General features: G+C 37.9%; 1 protein-coding gene across 1 annotated transcript in view; it reads right to left on the bottom strand.

Annotated features, from left to right (window-relative positions):
• The window catches only part of LOC136772014 (anoctamin-2-like), a 203,339-nt gene that overhangs the window by 114,548 nt on the left and 61,001 nt on the right, over window positions 1–27,790 (bottom strand). Inside the window, exons 10-14 of the mRNA XM_066724657.1 lie at window positions 24,782–24,846; window positions 24,024–24,158; window positions 23,525–23,685; window positions 14,505–14,587; window positions 11,378–11,461 (exon numbers count right to left, since the gene is read on the bottom strand). Of these exons, the coding sequence (XP_066580754.1) occupies window positions 11,378–11,461; window positions 14,505–14,587; window positions 23,525–23,685; window positions 24,024–24,158; window positions 24,782–24,846 (528 nt within the window). The remainder of the gene's footprint in view (window positions 1–11,377; window positions 11,462–14,504; window positions 14,588–23,524; window positions 23,686–24,023; window positions 24,159–24,781; window positions 24,847–27,790) is intronic.

Here is a 27,790-nt window from a genome sequence, read left to right as displayed (position 1 = left end):
TTTAAGGAGGAGTTTTTGGGGAACTTTCTAATTAACAGTGTCAAAAACAGAATCATACAATAGTCAGTTATACTATGCCTGATTAAATCAGGATTTTGTAGCATTGGTCAATGTATGATACAGATACAAATTGAGACACAGTAAATAAATCATAAAATAATTGTAATCAAATTAAAGTTTTTGCAACAATATATAATTAGGGCATTGCATTTTTCTGACCTTGTAACATAGAACCTGTGATTGATTTTGTTTTTTTGTTGCTTTTTTGTTGATTTTGTTGCCCCCTTGGCAGACATCTGTGCAGCTGCATCTTGGGCTTTGCCGCTTACGTTTGTCCGGTTCTACAGGTTGGATGTGACAGGACTGGTCCCTTCCATTGGGAACCCGGTGTTGGCTGCAGTTGAGCCCCAGTAGCCCACGGGCTCTGGCTCCTGATTTCCCTTCCCAGCTTTCCCCTGATAGCGCATCCTGAATGGAACTATTTGAACCGTGTTTTTCCCTTCCACCAGACTATGCCTTCCAGTCAAATAGCCATACGAGCTGCTCCTGGACTTGCTGACAGCCTGTCGATGTGTTGCCAGGGTCTGTAAGGCAGCCTCCAGGTACGTTGTTTTGCGAGGCCACCCTGTATATAGTTTGTTCATTATTGCATTGTGTTGCGGTGTGCATGTGTCTGGCCTGTACTCCGCTATGTGTATATAACGTGTAAACAGCAGGACTGTTGCTCCGTTCTAGCTTGTTAAGTAGATTGGAACTCACTGCCCCTGTTCCCAGCTGATGGCACTCAAGCTGTTCTCGCTGCCTCACTGTTTATATAGTTCCTTGGTCAGCAGGTCTGTGGCCCACTCTGGCTGTGTACCAAAGAGCAAGAGACCACTGCTGCTCTCCTCAGCGGTAAGCACTTGAGCGGGCTCTTGTGTTCCATGGTGTGCATAGTTAATTTGTCAGCACAGTAGAACTAATGTTGCCCTGCGTTAGCTGGTCTAATCAGAAGGGGTCAACTGCTCCTGTGTTCTGCATGAGTGGTCTCCTGCACCCTGTGGTGTATATAGTTCATTTGTACGACATTGTAGGTGTGGTGTGAGCTAGTGGAGAAAGCGGCCAATGCTCCCATGTTATGTGGAGAATGCATGAACTGTTTCCTGCACCCTGCAATGTTTATGGTTTGATTGTCATGGTAGAGCCTGTTGTTGTCCTGCATTAGCTGCGCTAATAGGTGACAACTGCTCCCGTGTTACAAGGTGGGTGCATGATCTGCTTCCTGCACCCCACGATGTGAATAGCTGTTATGACAGCACAGTGGAGCTGGTCGCACTGTACTGTTCATTGAACGTGATTTCTCCTGTGCTGTGCGGAGGCAGGGTGAATGTTCCTGCTGCCACACTGTATATACTGTTATGTCCAGCTGTGGCTACTCAGTTGACTAGCCAGCTGTGTGTTATTCAGTAGATCTGTGGCCCTGCTCCTGCAAGATCTGGGGTCCACTGCCTCACTAATGTGCAGAGATCTCGCAAGTTACTTGATTGCCCCGCGCAATGTATTGTGCAAGTAGATAACAGTGAGAGAAAAAAGTATTTGATCCCCTGCTGATTTTGTACGTTTGCCCACTGACAAAGAAATGATCACTCTATAATTTTAATGGTAGGTGTATTTTAACAGTGAGATACAGAATAACAACAAAAAAATCCAGAAAAATGCATTTCAAAAAAGTTGTAAATTGATTTGCATGTTAATGAGGGAAATAAGTATTTGACCCCTTCGACTTAGTACTTGGTGGCAAAACCCTTGTTGGCAATCACAGAGGTCAGACGTTTCTTGTAGTTGGCCACCAGGTTTGCACACATCTCAGGAGGGATTTTGTCCCACTCCTCTTTGCAGATCCTCTCCAAGTCATTAAGGTTTCGAGGCTGACGTTTGGCAACTCGAACCTTCAGCTCCCTCCACAGATTTTCTATGGCATTAAGGTCTGGAGACTGGCTAGGCCACTCCAGGACCTTAATGTGCTTCTTCTTGAGCCACTCCTTTGTTGCCTTAGCTGTGTGTTTTGGGTCATTGTCATGCTGGAATACCCATCCACGACCCATTTTCAATGCCCTGGCTGAGGGAAGGAGGTTCTCACCCAAGATTTGACGGTACATGGCCCCGTCCATCGTCCCTTTGATGTGGTGCAGTTGTCCTATCCCCTTAGCAGAAAAACACCCCCAAAGCATAATGTTTCCACCTCCATGTTTGACGGTGGGGATGGTGTTCTTGGGGTCATAGGCAGCATTCCTCCTCCTCCAAACACGACGAGTTGAGTTGATGCCAAAGAGCTCGATTTTGGTCTCATCTGACCACAACACTTTCACCCAGTTCTCCTCTGAATCATTCAGATGTTCATTGGCAACCTTCAGACGGGCCTGTACATGTGCTTTCTTGAGCAGGGTGACCCTGCGGGTGCTGCAGGATTTCAGTCCTTCACGGCGTAGTGTGTTACCAATTGTTTTCTTGGTGACTATGGTCCCAGCTGCCTTGAGATCATTAACAAGATCCTCCCGTGTAGTTCTGGTCTGATTCCTCACCGTTCTCATGATCATTGAAACTCCACGAGGTGAGATCTTGCATGGAGCCCCAGACCGAGGGAGACTGACAGTTATTTTGTGTTTCTTCCATTTGCGAATAATCGCACCAACTGTTGTCACCTTCTCACCAAGCTGCTTGGCGATGGTCTTGTAGCCCATTCCAGCCTTGTGTAGGTCTACAATCTTGTCCCTGACATCCTTGGACAGCTCTTTGGTCTTGGCCATGGTGGAGAGTTTAGAATCTGATTGATTGATTGCTTCTGTGGACAGGTGTCTTTAATACAGGTAATGAGCTGAGATTAGGAGCACTCTCTTAAAGGGAGTGCTCCTAATCTCAGCTCGTTACCTGTATAAAAGACACCTGGGTGCCAGAAATCTTGCTGATTGATAGGGGATCATTTCCCCCATTCCCCTATTTCCCTCATTAACATGCAAATCAATTTATAACTTTTTTGAAATGCGTTTTTCTTGATTTTTTTGTTGTTATTCTGTCTCTCACTGTTAAAATACACCTACCATTAAAATTATAGACTAATCATTTCTTTGTCAGTGGGCAAACGTACAAAATCAGCAGGGGATCAAATACTTTTTTCCCTCACTGTACTAATCAGCAGGTAAAGACTTCAGAGGATAACCCCCACAATATCACCTGCGATGACTTCATGGATCATTTCAATATCAAAATCAACGGCATTAGAAAACAGATAGAACTGGAAACATACACAAATACTATAGTCGATGCATGCAGTCCTTCTCAGTCCCTGCCTACCTTGGACCTGTTTAACACAGTAAATCACCAGGAATTGGTCTCCTTAATTACTAAAATGTAAACTACAACCTGCACTCCAGACCCTATACCCACTAAACTACTAAAACAATCTTTTCCATTAATTATTCACCTAATACACAATATTATTAACACCTCTTTATCCTCAGGATCTGTACCTGAATTGTTTAAATAGCTGTAATTAAACCACTTCTTAAGAAATCCAGTGCCGACCCTAACCTACTAAAACACTATTGACCTATCTCAAACCTTCCCTTCATTTCTAAGGTTGTAGAGAAAGTAGTTGCAAACCAATTGCAAGCTTTTTCAACTGATAATCATCTTCATGAGAAATTTCAATGAGGCATACGATACGGCCATAGTACAGAAATGGCCCTGCTAAAAGTATTAAATGATGTATTTCAGCCATGCAACAGCACGCCACTGTTATTATTTTATTAGACTTTAGTGTGGCTTTTGACACAATTGACCACCAAATCACTTAGAAAACCTTGTTGGCCTGTCTCATGATGTTCTCTCATGGTTTAAATCATATCTGTCAAACAGACTCCAATATGTACAGATTAATGAGAACCACTCAAACGTAACTGAGGTTAAGTACAGAGTACCACAGGGCTCAGTCCTTGGACCTATACTTTTTCATTGTACACGCTCCCTTTCGGTGATATCATTCTACAACATAATATTAACTTTCTCAGTTACACAGACGATACACAATTATATTTGTCAGTAAATCCTAACAATACAATAGACATAGAAAAACGAATTTGCTGTCTATCCAAGATTAAAACATGGATAACAAGTCATTTTCTTATGCTTAATTCTGACAAAACAGAAGTCCTAATTTTAGGGGGAAAAAATCTAACTGTTCATCATACACTGACACAATTGAGTAAAGATAACTTTAATTTCTCCCCTAACCTGGGTGTCATCTGTGATCTAAATCTATCCTTTGTATCACACATTCGGAATGTGTTGAGATCTTCCCTCCTCCAGCTTAGAAACATTGCTAGACTAAGACAATTCCTCTCATTACATGTCACTGAGAAATTGATAAACACATTTGTTACATCTAGATTGGATTCGTGTAATGCCATTCTGTCAGGCAGCACAAACAGCTATTTCTGCACTTCAGTTAGTCCAAAATGCTAATTCTAAATTCTAATAAAAAAAAAACATAAACACATCACTCCAGTATTAGCTTCTCTTCACTGGCTCCCAGTACGCAACAGGACAGATTTTAAAGTTCTCTTACTAGTATTTAAAGCACTAAAGGGACTGGCACCTCCCTACTTAAAATATATCCTTATAAAATACACTCCAGGTCAGCCAGTTACTTAAATACACAAGAAAACCGCAGGCGGTACAGCATTTAGTTATTGGACCCCTAAACTGTGGAATGATCTTCCAGCTTCTGTAAGAGATGCCCCCACTGTCTTAGCCTTTAACTCACAGCTGAAGACTGATCTGTTTAGTCTCTGTTTTTCGAGCCCATAGTGCCGCCTGTGTGCATTGGACATGCAATGCACAATTGTTTTTGGAAATGTCCTGCATTGCATGACCAGTATCTGAGCACAACTGTCTTCTTGTCTTCCAGCAACAGTCCCCTCTGAGGGTCTGACAAGGCACCTCGTCCCCCACCGTTGAAGTTTGACGAGACACAACCCTCCTCCAAGGCACCCCACTACGGAGGGCCAACGGGGCATCCACACCCAAGGTCTGATGAGCCATCGCCACCCAAAGATGGTCCAACCCCCCCCACCTCCGATTGCCGGCGAGAGGCCTCCTCCAGAGGGAAGACAACAGCCAGCAGCACCATTCAAGAACTTTCTGATCTCCTTGCTGCTGTAACAACTATACTGCTTGGAGGGGAGGCAACCATTAGGCCTAGGCCTTAAGCCGTGGACCTCCAGAGATTTATTTTCTCCTACATGCCATCCATATGAGTTTTTTGTTTTTCTCTCCTCTGTCCCTAAACGGTTTATTTATTTAAATGTTCATTTACTTTATTTTAGATTATGTAAGCTGTTTAAAGGTCTATTTTACTTTATTGTATTATTGATGTATACTTTTATTTTGCTGTACATTTGTTGTATGTTTACCAGTCTATAAAGCGCTATGTGGCTACCCCGCGAAGGGCGCTATACAAATATAAAATTATTGATTGATAGTTGTATTCCTCCCATGGTGCAATTATAGTGGACATTTTTGTTACCTGCATGTAATATCTTGCACTTGTCCACCTTGAATTTCATCTGCCAGGTGTCAACCCACAACTGAATATTATCTAAATCCCTTTGAATTGCATGTACTGCCGAGACTGTATCTGCTGAGCCACCTATTTTAGTATCATCTGCAAATTTGACAAGTTTGCTAACTATCCCAGAGTCCAGATCATTAATACAGATTAGAAACAGCAAAGGCCCTAATACTGATCCCTGTGGGACTCCATTAAAAACCTCACTCCAGCAACTCCACTTATTGACACCCTCTGTTTCCTATACATCAACCAGTTCATAATCCATCTACTTACATTACCCTGAATGCCTACAGCTTCCAATTTGAGGATCAGTCTTTGGTGTGGAACCTTATCAAAAGCTTTTTAAAAATCTAAGTATATCATATCATATGCTTTCACATGATCTACAGCTGCAGTTGCATGTTCAAAGAACACTAATAGATTAGTAAGACATGATCTGCCTCATCTAAACCCATGTTGACTTTCTCCAAGAATATGGTTTTCATTAAGATGCTACTGTATTTTCTGTCTAATAATTTTTTCCAACATTTTAGTAATGCAGGTGAGACTGATTGGTCTGTAAGTTCCTGGCTCAGTTTTGTCTCCTTTCTTGTGGATTAGTATGACATTTGCCATCTTCCAGGCAGCTGGCACATCCCCTGTTCTAAGTATCATTTGGAACATCTTGTTCGTTTTCCAGGATACTTCCATGTTTGCCCTTTATCTGTTTCACTTCCTCCTTTATTGATCTCTTGCTGTTTTCAGGGCTTAATTCGTGCCGGAACAAGCCGGATCTGGATCCTTTCCCCCCTGAATTTAGATCCGGCACCTGTTTTGGGGGATCCCCCATCTCATGCGGCACTGAAAGACATTCATACTGACCTGTAGCCTACATATGTTTCATGGAAAATCAAGTATAATAATGATAATGTCGTCAATAACTTGCTATATACCTTTTAAATATAAAATAATAATCATAAAAGTAAGAAATGAGCTATATGCATTGTGAAGTCCATGGCATGTTTTGGAGGTGATCGATTCAGTTGTACCACTTTACCTATTCCTGTTTCCATGTTAATAAACGATTTCTCCTCTGTAATTGGTGGATTTGTGTGTGTGTGTTTGAGAGGGGAGAGGAGGAGAAGTTTCATATTTTTTAATTGGAGATGCGGAACGATGGCGAAAAGACATCTTAATTTACTGGATTATTTTAGACAGGGCCCAACGTCTGAAACCAAATAGGTCAGAGTAATTATAGATACTACTGATAGCAAAGGTGCAAGTTCTTCAGCTAATGATGTTAACTCAGACCAAGAAACAACCTGCGAGGAACAGAGCAAGTCGACAACTGCGGAGAGCTCTGGCGGGTTGGGGGGAGAAGCATGTGGAGGTGAGCAGACAAACACTGGAGAAGGTCAAAGAACAGGGGCAATATGGACCGAAGCAGAGTTTAAAACAAAAAAGACATCATATCCTTGGCTTGTCATGGAGGGGTCATATCTGGGCTGCGCTGTTTGCAAAAAGGTTGGAAGCCTGGGTTCCAAAAAATCGGTGGGGATGAAACTGGCCAAAGAGTGGGTGACATGCTCTGTAACGTCTTCTGCCACAGATCTTAAAAAACAACAGAGGGCACTCAGGAAAAAAGTTTTTGAAAAGAAGACTCATTACAAAAAACAATAATGAATAACCTATCTGATGAAGTGAACTGCAAGAATTTTTCATAATTTCTACATGGAAGCAAAGCGCCACAGACCAGTGTATGGCTTCAATAGTTGATATTGATTGCCAGGAGTTAAATGGTCTCGACATGCGAAGAATTCTGCACTCTAATGTGGCATGTGCAAACATACAAAGCCGTATTTCACTTGAAATGAAAAATAAATTATTTGAAAAGATTGTTGACTGTGCTCCTAAGACTGGTCTCATGCTTGATGAAGCAACTAGCTTAAGCAGAAAGAGTGCTTTAATCATTTACATCAGATTTCAGCTGTCCGGCATGGAGTCGCCTGAACACATTTTTGTTGGCCCATGGAATTGTCGATCATCTATTATGTGCCTTAGATGGTGTTCATTTTATCCAGGATTTTCTGTTTAAAACACTAATAGGGCTCTCATGTGATGGCACATCAGTTATACTCGGCCGAAAGCAATGTCTGTTTTATGTTCTATTTTAAACAACTAAAAGGGAAGGTAAGAGCCACATTATCTTAATGTACTGTGGCATTGCTTGTGTTGATTACATTGTTTATTATGTTTTTGGTTTGTTTGTCATGTGCACGCTGTAATACAAGCAACTGATGCAAGCTGTTAATTACTTTAGTTGGTCCGCTAATGTGATTGCACAAATGTTCCGTTACTTCTCCCTCCCCTAATCACTTGCCGGATTGGTCACCCCGCTATGTTCCGGGACCTTGCAATTTACAATTTACAAATTAGGCACTGGCTGTTGTAGTATTGAAATGTTTATTTCTATTTCCCTCTTTGCTTTCCTGATCCCTTTCTCTTTGCAGTTAAAAATATTCTTTGTATTTTGTTTAATTTCTATCCCTTTTGTATGCGCTATGCAACACTTTCTTTCTCTTGATATTTTCTTGCATACTTCTATTAAACCATTTTGGCAAATGTTTTATGGTCCTCAATTTGCTAAGTTTTGGTACAAATTTCTCCTGAGCCTCAAGTAGTATATTCTTAAAATATAACCATCTATTTTCAACTGAATCTGTATCCAGTGTGCTCCAGTCTAACTCTTCTAAGTGCCGCCTCATACCTTCAAGGTTTGCATTTCTAAAATTCTAGCTCATTATTTTAAACTTGGTCCTTGTTTTTTGGAAGTATGCCTCAAAGCTAACCATAATGTGATCACATTCTGCCAATGGTTCTCTAACTACTGTCCCTCTGACTCTATCTTGGTCATTTGAAAAGATCAAATCAATACATGCACACTCTCTGGTTGGTTCCCTGACATTTACCATCTCAGCCATTTCAATTTCTGCCTCTGTAGTCCCAACTGGGCTTTCCCAGTCTATGTTTGGGAAATTGAAATCCCCCATTATATCAGCCACATCCTTGCTACATGCAGTCCTGATTACATTGTACAATGCAACATCTTAAAAAAGTAGAATGTTAATTAAAAATGTTTTGCTTTTATTTATAAGACTCTTTAGGGGTGCCAATCATCCAATCTTTTTGAGAAAATAAAAAATGTGTTAAAAATAAATTAGGTGGCTCTGCACAATCACAGCAGCTCAGGTTATTCAAAGGGACTTTATTCAAAGGGATATTATTCAATTGTGGGCTGACACCTGGCAGATAATGAGGAATAGCACTAGAAGAAGTAACATATGAGAAAGACCTAGGAGTCTATATGGACACAACACTTTCCCCATCCAAACAATGTGGGGAAGCAATAAAAAAGGCAAACAAAATGTTAGAATATATTGTCAAAAGTGTAGAATTTAGAACAAGGGAAGTAATGTTAAGACTGTATAATGCACTAGTTAGACCTCATCTAAAATACTGTGTACAGTTCTGGGCACCACACTTCAAGAAAGAAGTTGCTGTTCAGGAGGCAGTTCAGAGGAGAGCAACCAGACTTATTCCAGGTTTAAAGGAAATGTCCTACTTGGAGAGATTGATGGAACTGAATCTTCTCACCCTGGAACAGAGAAGACAATGATCACATCAAAGCTGAGGAGCTTTTCCAGATCTGCAGGTACACACAGACCCAGAGATACAAATGGAAAATGGGCTTAAAGACATTCAAGATAGATAACAGGAGACACTTCTTCACACAGAGATTTGATACAATCTGGATCAAACTCCCCAGTGATGTGGTTGAAGCTGACAATTTGGGGACATTCAAAAATACACTGGACGTGATCCTTGGATCACTTAGGTATTAAAGGCCTCCTCTTGTTTGTAAACTTTCTTATGTTCTTAAATGTTTTATCTGAGCAATTTAATTACTATAAAATAATAGTTCTGCCACTTTTGTTTTAGCATTAAATAGATCTCATGAACTGTGTTGTTTATTGGACACATATTGGCGGTGACTGTATATATAGTCAAGTAAAAAAAAACATTTTAATTGAAGGTAAGAGCAGACAAAGTAAAAAAAGACAGGAAACGACTGCACTCTTACTTCAACCATGTTCTGAACAAGCTTTCCAGTAGACATGACTTAACTGGAATGTAGGTGGGTTCACTGCAGAGAACATACAGTGGCTCTCTCAAAAGTATTCAACCTCCTTGGACTTTTCACAATGAAATGTAGAAAAGTCCACACCACTTGGCAGGTCCATGGGTTGCTGAGGATTCAAAAGCTATCTGAACGAGCCTAATATATGCTTTAGAACAATGGTTCTCAATCTTGGCCTGGGGACCCCTGTCACAGTCTCTTAAGGGAGGACCGCAGGGCACAGGAGTTAAAGACCCAGATGCAGTGCTCATACAGGCAGCTGACAGGACAAAGGGGCTAGACGAGGACGTGGTCGAGGTCACGGGCGATGGTCAAGAATAAGAAGGCTGAGAGAGACACAGGACTGCGAGCGAGAGAGAGAGAGAGAGAGAGAGAGAGAGAGAGAGAGAGAGAGAGAGAGAGAGAGACATGGCTGGGAGTGAGAGGCGCAAGGCGCAAGGCGCAAGGCGCAAGGCGCAAGGCGCAAGGCGCAAGGCGCAAGGCGCAAGGCGCAAGGCGCAAGGCGCAAGGCTAGGTGAAGCAGGGTTAGCTGACGACACTTCACCCAGAGTGAGGGCAGTGAGGGGTTTATGAAGGGAAGCAGAAACTGGGAAGGCAGGTGCAGGGCCAATGGGAACAGAGGAAAGGAACAGGAATGCACATGGGTGTCGAGGAATGTTAATTGGAAAAGTGACAAAGGAAAGCAGTGAAGGGAGAAAGAGAAGGCAGGGTAACATTAGCGGCCTCTAGTGGGGATAGAGGGTAATGGCTAGGGAACCATGACAACCCCCTTGTGTCTGCAAATTATTGTCGACCGAGGGGAGGGTTGAGATTGTGGTAGCGCTTATGTTTTAAATATAAATGTAGTGATTCTGAAGTCACACTTTTAGTGATGCATTAAGGTTGCTGCACTTCTGGAACCCACAATAGTTCACAATAGTTATTTTTATTTATTTATTTGTTCTCAATGTTCATGCATTTGTTTGGCCAGACCACAAATATACCAGCCGAACATAATTCTTGGCATAATGGAGAGAAAAATAACAACCTAGTACTTACTACAACCCGGTTCAATGCAAAAAGAAACCATGATATAGTCAACCAGCCTTTCATAAAATGTTGTACTCCTGTATCTGTAAACCCTCTAGCTTGATTTGATTCCAGGATGCTTTACATTGTATCTATATACAGGATACCTGAAATATTTTATTGCATTGATTTTCAGATTTCAGTACTTTCCATCTTTAAAAAACATATTATTATTATTTTATGTTTCTGTTGAAAAGGTATATAGGATGAAATGGGATACATATTTATGATTGCTCAATAGCTGGCTTTAAGAAGACTCTATATTGGCCTCTTGTTGCTGGAGGACAAACATAGAGGTTACAAAACCAAGTTGGGAAAGATGCAATGCCCTGGTCAAAATATTAGTAATATACAGGAAAACAGCAGATGTAACAAAGAGTTCAGTGAAACACTGAAACATTTCTTAAATGTTGAGCAGCTTTCTAAATATCTTCAGACATAGGATTTGTGTGCCAGCTGACATGATTCTAGATAATAGTGTATATATTCAACTTAATCCAACAAAGTTAATTTAGATGTCCTACCTCATTTTTATTCTTCCTTTTATTCATCTGCTTCTTCTGTCTTTTCTGTAGCAGCTTGGTTTCATACTTCGGCCGTGGGTGTTCCTAAATTTTGGCAAAACAGAACATTTCATTTTCGGAATAAAAGTACAGTAATAAACAGGTACATATATTTGTATGATTAGTGCAAAACCAATTCAATATTTTAAAGGAAAAGGGAGAAAAAGCTCAAACCTTCAATCGGTCCTTGTTCAAAAGATGGCATATTAAAAGAGAAAAGAATTAGCATACTGTACAGTTTAATCTTTATTTCCAACTTCTTGAGAAGGTCTCAGTTTGTTTTGTTATAAACCCTGAAAGTGGGGATTGAGGATTTACATTGTGTTTCCAAGTGCCCTCAGAAAAAAAGAGAGGCTATGCAATGTTTGGGGAGAGATTTACACCCATCACTTAAGTAATTTATAATAGTAAGAACAAAACAATACATGTCCAGCACCTTCGTTGCTAGGCCACCTAATAAAAAGCATTAGGTTGATTTGTAATACTACATTCAAACCTGCTTTACTCAGATTGGCTTTATTCAGATTTTGACATATCTCAGATTTGTCATGTGCCAGTCAAATATTATTTAGATCCATGGGAAAGTTTTTCTTTAACCCGTATTATAGCATTCAGATATTCATTTATCCACTACAATGTGTTCAGTTAATTCGGATCACTTTAAACTTTTCATTCACTATGGCCGTAGTAACACACTACAGTTTTGTAGAGTGCCTTAACATCGAGGAGTATCGATTACTGCCCTCAATAATAATACTGCACATGTCTGTCGCACTTATGATGAAAAGTAAAAGATCATCAAGTTCTGTATATCCATCAATGAAAAGAAAGATGTTACTTATAAGTTTGGACTGAAACCACAAACATTGAGGGAGTACATGAAATGTAAAGAAAAGATTAAAGAAATAATGCACTGGACATACTGAACAGATTTGTATTGGAGAAATCCAATAATTGCCAGTTTATGAAGGATGTGCTGTCTTTTTCATGGGAAATACTAAAAATGTATAAATCAAGAAATTCCTAAATGTAAATGTCAGACTTTCCTTTGAAAAGCAAATAGCCTTAATACATTATAACATTTGACCTTATTTCCTGAGAAAAGCCAAGACAGGATACGATGTATTTGTAGAATAATACAAAAATCTAATTAAACTGAGTTTAGAGTTAAATAGATTATTCTTATTTGGATTACTTTTCAAACATGTATCACAGTTGTAATGGAAAATTAAGGAGTTTTCTTAATATTAGGAATTACTTAATTCTATGTTCTACTACCGTTTTACATCGTGGTTCACTGTTGCCTGTGATTTCCCATGATAGAAATTGATTTTTGGACTACTGTCAGCTTTTCATAGAATTATACTATTAACTGGGATTTTGACTCAGATACATTTCCCTGGTCCCAACTGATCCGAATAAAGCAGGTTTGAATGTAATACTATTTAAAGATACTGTATGTTTTTTTATTGTAAGATGAAGCTCTGCATGTCTTGCAGGAATAAAGAGTAATATTAAAGTGTTTATGAAACAGACCATAAACAGAGTTGCTCTAAGAATTTGTGTATGAGATTAAAGCATAAGTAGTGTGATTAATTAAATCACGGTTTCATGCATATTTATGTATTATTATAGTGTATAAGTAAGATACATACCACTTTTCCAGATCTATTCTATCATATAATCACTTTTTAGAACTTAACATTTTTAAACATTCCAAAATAAAGGACGGTCAAAACAAAGTATGCTCCATCAGTCTGTTAAGGATGTGTTGTCTCATAGCCTCCTGGATGGCAAGAAAAACTGCAAAAGGACCACATTTGTCAACCTGAGTGAATATCAAGTCAACCAAGTGTTTGCATTTAATACCTTCATAATCATAGTTTCCATACACAGCATGCGGGGTGGTTACTGTGCTGTGCAGGAAAAACAGTTAAGACAGCAACACAATAATCATTCATGATGTCTGTGGAAACTATAATTATTATCAAGGAAGAAGACTATGCAATGCAGACACTAGGTTGACTTGGTTATCACTCGGGTTGCTGTGAGAAAAACAAATCCGGCCCTTTTGTAGTTTTTCCTGCCATCCAGGAAGTTGTAACACAATACATCCTGAAAACCGAAGGAGCATACATGCTGGGTTTTGACTGGACAAAATTAGGTAAGTTGGTAAAATGTTTAAGTAGCTTATAACATATCATTGATCTGGTAGAGTGATCATACACTATAACAACACATAAAGACATAAAAATGTCATTTTAGGAATTGCACTACTTTATGTTACTATTCTGTTTGAAAAATTAAAGAGGATGATTTGTGACAGGCCTCCATTAATTAAAAGGCCATTGTTTTTACTCTCCCCAAGAATACCTTTCTGGAGACTGTAATTTGTGATTTGGTACACTGAAATGTGGGCAGCTTCATGCATTTAATTACTCGGTACTTGAGATTTTTATTTATTAAATCTCACTTATTCTTACACTCTGGTCACCTTATTTGAAACTGTATGCCAGAATGCCAATATATAATGGTTGTAATTAATATTTCTGTATTTGGGATGTATGATTGGACTTCAGTAAAAGTTATCAAGTGCAAATCTGTCGCCTGCATTCAGTCATAGTATTTTTAGTACTTAGTGCAGTAAGTAGTTATGAGACCTTTGTGAATATCTCTTGAATATATGTGAGGTCAGTAATGGTGTTTATATGCTTTATATATGTACAATAAATTAATTAAATGCAAATTAGGCTGCTGTGGTAATTATGCCTTTCTTGATTTCCTGAGAAATACTTATTCACTGGAATGGGAGTAATGAAAACGATGACACATAATAAAGTATGCTAATCTTCCTTGCCATGTGGTAGTCTTCTGCCCTATTAAGTAAATCAAGCCCTAAGTATTTAGCAGATTCATATTAGAAACAATATGGCATACCAACATTGTTTATTAATGTTTGTCAAAATAAAGCATATATTATTGCTGCTTAATCCAGTCATTCAGGTGAAATAATTGGGGTTGTAAAGCCACCCTTTCCCAAAATTAAGGTTAGTGTATGTATGTCTGTGTCCCAGGACAATTGACTTACTTCTTCTTCCTCCAGTCCCATTAGATCCCAGTGGTGGCACAATCTTATTTGTCTGCGCTTCCAGTGCTCAAGAAACATGGCAGCTGTGAAAAGCAACATAACTAATTTCAATGTAGTTCACACAATATGGTGTATACCATCTACACTTGCATGTGAATCCATTTGTTTTTGCTTTTCCAGAATGTAGTTGATCGGTATAAAATTCATATGACATCCATTTGAGTAATTTATCAATCATATTCAGTAGGCATTTCTATTTTATCACTTACAAGAGTCATTTTCAGGTATTAATAAATTGTTCAATTGATTCTAAATAAGTTGTAATGCTTGCCTTTATATAAATTATTATAGAAATTCCATTTCCATTTCTGATCTTAATTCAAATAATGACAGTAAAAGCTCTGTTATCCGGCACCTGTTATTCCCAGAAGCAAATACAAATCTGACTAATCTGAATCCATATGTAAAAACTTAATGATTATGTGTAATCAGATGCTTGGTGTGCATCTGGGTCTTCCTTTCATTGTAAATTGTGACAGCGGTAATACCTATTGCTTTGTGATGCATTTTGTGGAATATCAATAACCCTGCATTATGGGTTATAATAATTCATCAATGAGTACAGGAGCTTAGTGCACAAAGTTTTTGCTCACTTTAAATCAGAAGATTTGATAGATTTGAAAGAGACTTTAGGGAGGAGAAAGTCCTACTGTTTTAATGAAGCAGTTTTGACATCAGACCCTCTACCATCTACCATCTAATCTTGTAATTATATTTTATATTTATATTTTATATATTTATATTACAATATTACACTATTGCCTGTGCTCATAGTATCTCATCATCCCGTGGTGTAATCTTTGCATGAGCATTTATATGGGCATGCTGTTAACTGTCTACAGTTTCAGAAAAGCTACATTTTTATTATACAGCTATTCTTTACTTTTTAAAGTTGTCAGCAAATAAAGAAACGGTGTCTTTGTTTCCTTGATATCATGAAGAAATGCTGCAGATCAGCAGTAATAGCTCTAAATTAAGGTGAACTAGCTTGAACAAGGAAACAAGTGGTAACATAAGTAGATTTCCATGTGAGGTATATCCATCACATACAATACATCTACAATAAGCATAAGGTCTCAAAACTGAAATCTAGATTGCTACAGAGAGGCCCCACAAGCATGGAAAGAGAGAGACTAACCATAAATATCTTATAGTTCTACCCCTGTGACATCAAATATAAGTAATAATGCATGGACATTTCCACACGGCTCCGCTTTGAAAAAGCTGATCTATGCAGTTCTTACAGAAGATACTGTAAGACAAGCTGCTTTCATCAGACAATAGACAATACACCTGCCATTTGCATGATTCAAGAAGCCGATGTTACCCTTGACAAGTCACTGTAACATAATTCCACACAATGCCACAGGCAACTGCAAGCCTGTAGCTTCATTTTTTCTATGCCACAACCCTTCAGCAATGAAGAGAGTTAATTTTCTGTTGTACATGTTCACTAAATGAAATGTCATACAGAAAACAACTATTCAAATTTAAGGTCTTTACATTGCAAAAACAGCAAGCCTTTATTTTCAAAACTTCAAAAAGTAATTGCAAGTAAATATCATTAACATTTTACCATTAATAATATGTTTGATACAGGACAGGATTTGAAAGTTGTGATTAAGATTAATTTTGGTGCTTATCTCTGGAGCCAATTTGTAACACTATTCTGTTCATTATTCCTGCCACTGAAGGAACAGTAGAACAATGCTACTGATTTGATCAAAAGAGAATTCACCATTTCACTTTTATAATTGCAAGTTATTATCAATTAACAAGAGATAAATAGTGAGTTTATTTAATAATGGCAAACACAAGAAGACAAATACTTCTATATACAAATGTGTCATGAGTCTTTATACATTGTACTTATTGCAATGCTTCCAGACTTAATTTAGTAACAGTGTAAATAATGTTATTTTAAGATTAAGATGTTAATATTTTCTGTTCAAAGGCAATTAAAATAATCTCCCCCTGTGTCTTGGTGAACACAGAACATATTGTCACTTAAGTAATAACATTTAAATAATAACATGAATAATAATGCAATAATATTTACATTATGTTATAACATATATTGTCAATGCAATTAGAAATCTATATGCATAATACAATCTTTTGTGTGCTTTAATAAGAGCAAACCAGATTAATTTAGAGAAAAGCCTTAGAGAACATTTTAAATTAACATACTAAATTAAGTACCTAGCATTATGTTTATAATTGATTGGATTATATTTATGGGCGAACATGTGGGGATAGTTGAACTACCGGCGGTGGCAGGGGGGAAGGGGGGTATATACTAGGTGTGTAATGATTACCAGTATGAATGATATATCGATACAGATTCTCTAGGTTTGGTTCAAACAGTAAGTCATACCGATATGAATCGACAACAACTTATTAATTCTTTACAAAATATGAAAAAATGAAAAATAAACATTTTATCATTGTTAGCTATACTATACGGCTCAAAAAACTTAAGGGAACACTCCGAGTTCAGAAATCAATGTTAAGTGTCTCCTTAATTTTTTGGAGCAGTATACTAATAATAATAATAAAAAAGTGGTGCATGTGTGTGACCATTTATGTAATTTACTTAAATTGGTCAAATATTGTTTGTGTTCCTCATAACAGACAAGCAGACAAAAGATAACCAATACAAAACACTCCAGTTAAATTAAAGGCACCTGCTATTCGAACGTATCCGTATAAAATGTCTTGGTTCTAAACATACATATTCTTACAAATAGCCACTAAACGGATCCACGTGAAAATGATGTCTGTTAAACGTATAGACCCTAATCCTAACCCTAACCATATACAGATCTGTACCTGATTTCCGTTTTGTTTTTTTAAATAGATCCGTATGGTTAGAAGCAACGAATTTCATATGAATCCATACTAAAAGTTTAAACACTTCCTAATTTAAAACCCAAACTGTGGAATAATTTTGTTTTTGTTATCTAAACGAAAATGGAAAGGATCTTGATAAATCAAACACGATTTGCAAATTATGTTGGGACTCAATCAATACATTTTAATACAACAAATCTTTCTTGAGAAGATGCCATAATATTGATATGGAGTGTACTTCTGCAAAACAAAGACACCTCCAGCTGCTGCATCAAATTAATTCACTACCGTTTTCCAACTTTGGTATGAGTAATATGTTAGATCTGTCCTTGCTCTGAGTTGTTAAGATGCTCTTGCCGCTAATAGAAAACTACAACACTGTACTCAGTTGCAGCTTCATTTTTAATAAGATGCCACTTTCTTCTAATCATAAACATAACCACTACTATATATAGATTTGTAGTTTTCTATTAGCGGGTGGGTCAAAGTTTTTATTTAATCCGGCCCCTAGTTAAGGAATCTATAGGTTGAGTCAGTGAGGTGTCAATTGGTGGCAGGAAGCTAAAACAAAGGTACTTAAGCAGCTGTTGAGCAACAGCTGCGCTGTTTCTCTGTAACAAAAAAAGACAAGCAGTTGAATTAGGGGACAAAATGCAAGAGACAGTGTTTAGGGTACCAACAACTTACTAAATTTAGAAACATGTGGACACTACAGTGTCAGATTTGCAGAATGATTACTTATATTGAGGCTCAGCTTGCTGATCTGTGCTGTATTAGTAATATGGAAGAATTGGTCAATAAGCCTATTAGAAAGATGGTGTGCATGCCAAAACCTAGGAAGGTTGAGCCCTTAGAGCAGGAAAGTGCAGACAACTTCTGGGTTACAGTAGGTCATAACCACAGAAAAGGGCATGCACACACCTTAGAAGAGATGACCCAAGAGCTAGAAGTTCCATAAGTTCCAACTGCTGGACAACGAGTTGGACAGTGACAGTTCAGGGGGTAATGGGAGGGCAGTTGAGCACCAGAGCACCATGGTGTCCATTCTCCCTCAGAACAGGGAGGTAGTTACAGTGCATCCGGAAAGTATTCACAGCGCTTCACTTTTTCCACATTTTGTTATGTTACAGCCTTATTCCAAAATGGATTAAATTAATAAATTTTCCTCAAAATTCTACAAATAATACCCCAACAACGTGAAAGAAGTTTGTTTGAAATCTTTGCAATTTTGTTAAAAATAAAAAAATAAAAAAGCACATGTACATAAGTATTCACAGCCTTTGCTCAATACTTTGTTGAAGCACCTTTGGCACCAATTACAGCCTCAAGTCTTTTTGAGTATGATGCTACAAGCTTGGCACACCTATTTTTGGTCAGTTTCTCCCATTCTTCTTTGCAGGACCTCTCAAGCTCCATCAGGTTGGATGGGGAGCGTCGGTGCACAGCCATTTTTAGATCTCTCCAGAGATGTTCAATCGGGTTCAAGTCTGGGCTCTGGCTGGGCCACTTAAGGACATTCACAGAGTTGTCCTGTAGCCACGCCTTTGTTATCTTGGCTGTGTGCTTAGGGTCGTTGTCCTGTTGGAAGATGAACCTTCGCCCCAGTCTGACGTCCAGAGCGTTCCAGCGTGCTCCAGAGCGCTCTTCATCAAGGATGTCTCTGTACATAGCTACATTCATCTTTCCCTCGATCCTGACTAGTCTCCCAGTTCCTGCTGCTGAAAACCATCCCCACAGCATGATGCTGCCACCACCATGCTTCACTGTAGGGATGGTATTGGCCAGGTGATGAGCGGTCCCTGGTTTCCTCCAGACATGACGCTTCCCATTCAGGCCAAAGAGTTCAATCTTTGTTTCCTCAGACCAGATAATTTTGTTTCTCATGGTCTGAGAGTCCTTCAGGTGCCTTTTGGCAAACTCCAGGCGGGCTGTCATGTGCCTTTTACTGAGGAGTGGCTTCCGTCTGGCCACTCTACCATACAGGCCTGATTGGTGGAGTCTGCAGAGATAGTTGTTCTTCTGGAAGGTTCTCCTCTCCCCACAGAGACACGCTGGAGCTCTGTCAGAGTGACCATCGGGTTCTTGGTCACCTCCCTGACTAAGTCCCTTCTCCCCAGGGCTCAGTTTGGCCGGGCGGCCAGCTCTAGGAAGAGTCCTGGTGGTTCCAAACTTCTTCCATTTACGGATGATGGACGCAACTGTGCTCATTGGGACCTTCAATGCTGCTGAAATTTTTCTGTACCCTTCCCCAGATCTGTGCCTCGATACAATCCTGTCTCAGAGGTCTACAGACAATTCCTTGGACTTCATGGCTTGGTTTGTGCTCTGACATGCACTGTTAACTGTGGGACCTTATATAGACAGGTGTGTGCCTTTCCAAATCATGTCCAATCAACTGAATTTACCACAGGTAAATCAAGTTGTAGAAACATCTCAAGGATGATCAGTGGAAACAGGATGCACCTGAGCTCAATTTTGAGTGTCATGGCAAAGGCTGTGAATACTTATGTACATGTGCTTTTTTTTTTGTTTTTTTTAAATAAATTTGCAAATATTTCAAACAAACTTCTTTCATGTTGTCATTATGGGGTATTGTTTGTAGAATTTTGAGGAAAATAATGAATTTAATCCATTTTGAAATAAGGCTGTAACATAACAAAATGTGGAAAAAGTGAAGTGCTGTGAATACTTTCCAGATGCACTGTATAGTAGGATATTCGATTCTTAGAGATGTAGATCACACAGTGTGTTCTAGTGATAAGGTGACCCACATGATGTCTTGCCTGCCTGGTGCTCAGGTTGCAAATCTCCCTAAACTAGTAGACGGGTTACTGGCCGAAGCTGGGGGACATCCACTGGTCATGGTCCACATTGGAACCAATGACATAGGAAATGATAGACCAGAGGTTCTGCAAGACAAATTTAAATAGTTAGGAAAGAAACTAAAGAGCAGAACCTCCACAGAATTTTATCCAAAATACTTTCTTCTGGGATAAATGGGACCTGTACAAACAGGACAGTCTAGATCTAAACAGAAGGGGGCTAACACATTGGGAGAGTATATGTGCAGAGTAATTGAGAATCTTTTAAACAAGGGACCAGGGGAGCAGGGAGCTCTGACAATGGGAGATGTTCTACTAAGGAAGCAAAAGAAAACACAGGGAATAAGTCCTGAAACGTTTGTACCACAATGCCAGGAGTATAAGGAACAAGATGTTAGACCTAAATGCCACAGTGCTGGCATGTGACCATGATGTTGTAGGAGTGACAGAAACATGGCTTACAGAAAATGATAGGGATGAATACAAGTTCAGAGCATACACACAGTTTGGGAGAGACAGGCATAATCAAAGAGGTGGTGGAGTAGCATTATATGTCAGAAATGAAACTGAGGCAGAAGAACTCAAATTAGATCCTGCTAACGAAACTGAATCATTGTGGGCTAATATTTTGAATAAAAGATCTGAAGGATTAGTGGTAGGAGTGTGTTACAGACCACCCAATTCAGATATTCAGAAAGATGTTGCTTTGTACAATGTAATCAGGACTGCATGTAGCAAGGATGAGGCTGTTAAGGGGGAATTCAATTTCCCTAACATAGACTGGGAAAGCTCATTTGGGACTACAGAAGCAGAAATAGAAATGGTTGAAATGGTAAACGACTGCTTTCTAACTCAATATGTCAGGGAACCAACCAGAGAAAGTGCATGCATTTGTTCTTTTTCAAATGACCAAGATAGATTGAGAGGGACACTAGTTAGAAAACCAATGGCAAAATGTGATCACAATATGGTTAGTTTTGAGGCATACTTTAAAAAAACAAAGACCAAGTCTAAATCAACGATCTACAATTTTAGAAAAGCAAATCTTGAAGGTATGAGGCAGCACTTAGAAGAGTTAGACTGTAGCACACTGCATACAGATTCAGTTGAAAATGGATGGTTATATTTTAAGAATATACTACTTGAGCCTCAGGAGAAATTTGTACCAAAACTTAGCAAATTAAGGACCAAAAAACATTGGCCAAAATGGTTTAATAGAAGTATGCAAAAAAATATCAAGAGGAAGAAAATGTTGTATAGCGCATACAAAAGAGATTAAGACTAAACAAAATACATAGAATATGTTGAGCTGCAAAGAGATCTTAAGAAAGGGATCAGGAAAGCAAAGAGGGAAACAGAAAGAAACATAGCTCTTGGAGCTAAAATTAATGCAAAGAGCTTTTTTCAATATTACAACATCAAGAGGTCAATAAAGGAGGAAGTGAAATAGATAAAGGGCAAAAATTGAAGTATCTTGGAAAATGAACAAGATGTGGCAAATGTTCTAAATGAGTATTTCACAGAGGTTACAAAAAGAAAAACAGATAACATGCCACATGTTAACAATCAGTCCAGTCAAACCCTAAGAGAGATCAAGATAAATGAGGAGGAGATACTAAAGGGACTAGCAGAACTAAAAACAAACAAATCACCTGGGCCAGATAGTATATTTCCAACAGCACTTAAAGAAATGAGGGAAATTATTTATAGGCCACTAACTCAAATATTCCAAATGACACTTAGAACAGGGGATGTGCCAACTGACTGGAAGACAGCAAATGTCATACCAGTCCACAAGAAAGGGGACAAAACTGAGCCAGGAAATTACAGACCAATCAGTCTCACCTGCATCACTTGTAAAATGTTGGAAAAAATGATTAGACAGAAAATAGAGGAGCATCTTAATGAAAACCATATTCTTGGAGATAGACGAAGCAGATCATGTCTTACTAATTTATTAGAATTTTTTGAACATGCAACTGCAGCTGTAGATCATGTGAAAGCATATGATATGATATACTTAGATTTTCAGAAAGCTTTTGATAAGGTTCCACACAAAAGAATGATCCTCAAATTGGAAGCTGTAGGCATTCAGGGTAATGTAAGTAGATGGATTATGAACTGGTTGATGTATAGGAAACAGAGGGTGTCGATTAGAGGAGTTGCTTCTAACTGGAGTGAGGTTGTTAGTGGAGTTCCACAGGGATCAGTACTAGAGCCTTTGCTTTTTCTAATCTATATTAATGATCTGGACTCTGGGATAGTTAGCAAACTTGTCAAATTTGCCGATGATACCAAAATAGGTGGCTCAGCAGATACAATCTCGGCAGCACAGGCTATTCAAAGGGACTTAGATAATATTCAGTTGTGGGCCGACACCTGGCAGATGAAATTCAATGTGGACAAGTGCAGGGTAATACATGCAGGTAACAAAAATGTCCACTATAATTATAATATGGGAGGAATAGAACTAGATGAAGTAATGCATGAGAAAGACCTAGGAGTCTATGTGAACTCATCACTCTCCCCATCCAAACAATGTGGGGAAGCAATAAAAAAGGCAAACAGAATGTTAGGGTATATTGTCAAAAGTGTAAAATTTAAAACAAGGGAAGTAATGTTCAGACTGTACAATGCACTAGTTAGACCTCATCTAGAATACTGTGTACAGTTCTGGGCTCCACACTTAAAGAAGGATATCGCTGCTCTAGAGGCAGTTCAGTTCAGGCAGAACAGAGGAAACTACGTGGGGACTTGATTCAAGTCTTCAAAATCATGAAAGGCATCGACCACATCAAACCAGAGGAGCTTTTCCAGATCAGCAGGGATACACGCACCCGGGGACACAAATGGAAATTGGGCTGCAAGGCATTCAAAATGGAAAACAGGAGACACTTCTTTACAGAGAGAGTAGTCACAATCTGGAACAAACTCCCCAGCAATGTGGTAGAAGCTGAAAGTTTGGGAACATTTAAAAATAGACTGGATAGGATCCTTGGATCACTCAGTTATTAATGGACACCAAACAAGCACGATGGGTCGAATGGCCTCCTCTCATTTGTAAACTTTCTTATGTTCTAATTAAAGCAAGGAGAAACCTGTTAATAACTTAATAACTGCAGGATTTAACAAAGAAACAAACAAAAAAATATAGCATTGTTCATTCTACAACTTGTTTTAAGAAATAGTAAAAGCTTCTCATATGTATTATGTGCAGTTTATGTATTGTTTGTATATGAAACAAAAAATGCTGATAAAAATGTAAATGCTGGTAGATGTTCCTACCCCAGAGGGACATGAATATAGAGAAGAATACTGTGGCAGGGTTGTCAAATAGGTGGCTGGCACGAGCAGTTGAACAAGCTGTGCTGAGGTTCCAGTAGTCACATGCCCCATCACACAGTGGACACATGGTGAAATTATTCAGGTGGCTACACATCTCAAGGCTAGGAGAGTAAAAATATTAGTATTAGTGATCTTGTACTTTTACTGTACATATAAGCACATGTGAAATAACTAGTTAACATGCAAAGAGTCTAATTTCAGATTGAATATTCAGTTTATTTAAGCATTATATGAATTCAGAATGTGTTTTGATGATTATGTAACAGCTGATGGAGGAGCAAGCAGAAGCAAGCTAAATGAGTATTGAAACTGTTTTTATGAAACACAATACACAATTGTTGTTTTACCACTTACTCCATTAATTAATACATCTAACCACTGTGTTTAATAATAACAAAAATGCTAGAATATTTTAATACACACAGGTAGAAACAAGTACCTTGGTATGTTGGTATCCATTGTTGCACAGCCATAAAAGAACACTATGATTCCCACTACAGATGCTGGAATAAGGAGCTCTGTATAGATACCGAGCCATGCAAAATATAGCCCAATCTTCTCCCCAAAGTATTTCCTAGAAGACAGAAGCACAAATGAAAACACAAGAATATTAGAAAGTTTGCAAATGAAAGGGAGCTATTCTGCTCATCATATTTGTTTTGTTTACTATTTAATCAATCACTCTGACCATTAAAAAAAAACATTAGCTTCACCATGTATTTTGGTAATGTCATATGTTCACCCTAAGGCAGGGGTTTCAAACATGCAGACAATCATCCAGATCCAAAACCCGAAGCCATAATTTCCTCTCATTTCCTATAAGTGTGTCCTTTATATTTATTAAATGTTATTAAATTCTACATTACACTGCTGGTGGAAGAATGTCATTTTTAAACACTTCAAAACAATTATGTGTTTAGCTTTTGTTAAAAAATATATATACTCATTAGTTTTATTATATATATTTTTTCATGTTTGTAAATAGTAAGAAGTAGGAACAAATATGTTTTCCTGTAATGGACCGGTCTCTAGCCTATGTGGTTGATTGTCGCTAATTTGGGTTTCTGGACCATGGAGGAAAGAGTATATTGGGAAAGTATTAATCCTTTGCTGAACAACGTTGGGACACCTGTCTTAAGGAGAACCCACAACAACCCACAATGGAGGTGGCGACAATGCAAGCTTCTGATACCATACCTTATAAGATCAACTGGCTGGTATTTGTAAAAAGCTCCATATCGTGCCCATTCCTGATGTAAAATCTAGAAATAATAATAATAAAAAAACAGTTTAAATATACCTATTCATTAGCACAATTAGTTTATAGCACTTCAACATTGATTTTCAATACATTCAGACTTTATAAAAATTGCAAAACGTTTTCAGCCTTGTTTGCATGTGCCTTAATCCAAGACCATAATACATACATTTCAAGTCATTCCACCTTACCTAAAAACACTCAGGCTGCATATTTCATAAGTAGATTCCCTGGAGTTACTTGTATTTTTAATGTGTAATTAATTTGTTATTCTACATGTGTTCTACTTAAGATCCAATTAAATACAATTACATACATACATATGCATATTATGTTACATGTACCTGACAATGCACCAACACATGTGTTAAGAATCGTTTCACTGCACACTGCTTATAGGAAGTATTCACCTTCTTGACTTGCTGTATTAAAGCCTGAAATCGTGATGCATTGAAATGGGATTTTTACGTGTTAATCTACACACCTACTGTGAACTGTCAATGTGGGGAAAAAATGGGAAGGGTGAAAAAACAAATCAATTAAAAATAAAGACCTGAAAAGTTGTCAATAGATGTGGGGCCAGATTAAATCAACATTTTGACCCACCCGCTAATAGAAAACTACAAAACTGTACTCAGTTGCAGCTTCATTTTTAGTAAGATGCCACTTTCTTCTAATCATAAATGTAACCGCTACTATGTACAGATTTGTAGTTTTCTATTAGAGGGTGGGTCAAAGTTTTGATTTAATCCGGCCCGTGATTTAACTGCCTCTGGTAATATGCATTTTCAAAGGTCAGCTTCCATGAATTCTATGAATGCACACAATTTCTTACCAGTCTCCTGGGTTTGTCTACATATATGTATTGAGATTTTTCTCCCCAATCACAATATCATTAGTTATCATAATTATCATACAAATCACATAGCAGCATAGTCCCCTCTGTTGTCTATGGATGTAGTAACATCAGAAGGAAAGACTGTGGATTCAGTTTCCCCAAGTTTCTGGCAGAAATATAGCTTTTGTAGATGGGAGCAAACCCACCATGGTTATTGGGATTGGCAGGCAACTAGCCTGTATTAAGTATTAAGTACTTTGTGCAGTTATTATTCTTAGTTTCAGATTTGTAAATTCTTGTGGCTTGCATGAATGTAATTAACTTTCTCGGTCAAAAATCTAAAATGCAATTGTCTCTAAAACATTTAAACATCTTGGTAAAGTTAGCACTGTTAACACCACGGACTGCATGATCTTGGGAGTCATGATTACAGAGCACACATCTGGATATTTTAAGTTTTCTTTCAAGAAGACCTATGTTAAACCTATTTACCTAATATAATGTTGTGATTTACTTATCTATATTAATGAGAAAAACTAGGCTACACACAATTTTTTTTAAATAAAAACATGAGCCTATCTATATAGATCTGTCTGTGCATTTTTACTGATAGTGAAATGTTATCAAGTTGCTGGTGTTCATTCAAGTAAGTGCTCATATTTGTATTTTTCTTTTTATGTTACTCATCTCTTCAATACTACAGAAGACAGACTAGATATTTGTAGTGTTTGCGCACTGCCCAGAGGTTTTACACAGCACACATGACAAAATGTGTACTACATCCATAGACAACAGAGGGGACTATGCTGCTATGTGATTTGTATGATAATTATGATAATATTTGGCAGGTAGCACTGTGGAGTAGTGGTTAGGGCTCTGGACACACACATATATATATATATATATATATATATATATATATATATATATATATATATATATATATATATATATATATATATTATTATTATTTTTTTTTTATTTTTTTTCCTGAAGTTAAAAGAGAACATTATAAGGCGATTAATACGGCTTTTACACAGCTTCTCTTAGAATTGTGTTTCAATAAAGTTCCCTGAACCTCGTTAACTCCTAGCAAATCTATGACAATGCAAGGAAAATGGATCATTAATCGAATTCAGCCAAACTAAATGTAAGAAATCAAAAACAATAACTTAATAATAATAATAATAATAATAATAATAATAATAATAATAATAATAATAATAATAACAACAATAATAATAATAGGCCTTTCAAATATACACTGAATTTAATGTGCACTGTATGCACTGTATTTTCAAAATATAAAAACAAGCTCACTTATGGAAATCAAAGAGGATATGGCAGCTACACAGCTGTTTTGGACACACAGCTGCAGCTATGTACATAATAAGATTATGTTTGAGTCTGTGACGACCTCCATACATACAAACTATTCTGGGAATTGTTTAATATGTATTACTACTACATCCACGATATTGTGTTTGTACTGCTGAGTAAAACCTGTTTCAAGCCTTGTTGCTTGTCAATGGCATAGAGGTATGCACTACTTTTTTACCGAGGAGGTGTGCATATTATTATTATGTATTTAGTAATGTAAATGTATTGTCAATTTAATATATTTAAAAAATATATGATCTGATGTATTTCTCCTTGATATACAGTTAAACAGGCTAATGGACTGCCATACAGACTTATACCCCTCTTCCACTGGCCACATTTAGGTGCACCTCCCCGTGGCCAGACTGTAACCATACACCTAAACTTTGCTGCCAGCGTTTTCATTTATTTTAATTAAGTAAAGCTGCCCTAGGAAGTGAATGTGAGACATGAAAGGTCAACATGCATTCTAGGACACTTGGCATTATGGGATTTAGTGTTCAAAAACTGGAGGCTGAAATATATGTTTTTGAGATATCTAACAGATAGGTCTTATTGGGTGACCAGATATTCAAAAGTAGAAACCAGGACATATTGAAAAATATATATAAAACAAATTACATCACTTACATCACAAAATTAAGCACTAATTGCAACGTATCCACTCCCGTTTCATCTAGTTTAATTTTTAAGCAGCATGTTTAAAAGTTATAAATGTGTATTAAGCTAC

This window comes from Amia ocellicauda, chromosome 15 (assembly GCF_036373705.1).
Source record: "Amia ocellicauda isolate fAmiCal2 chromosome 15, fAmiCal2.hap1, whole genome shotgun sequence".
Classification (NCBI taxonomy): Eukaryota; Metazoa; Chordata; class Actinopteri; order Amiiformes; family Amiidae; genus Amia; species Amia ocellicauda.
The sequence above is the reverse complement of the archived record's forward strand: the minus strand, read 5'-3'. Positions and strand labels throughout refer to the sequence as shown.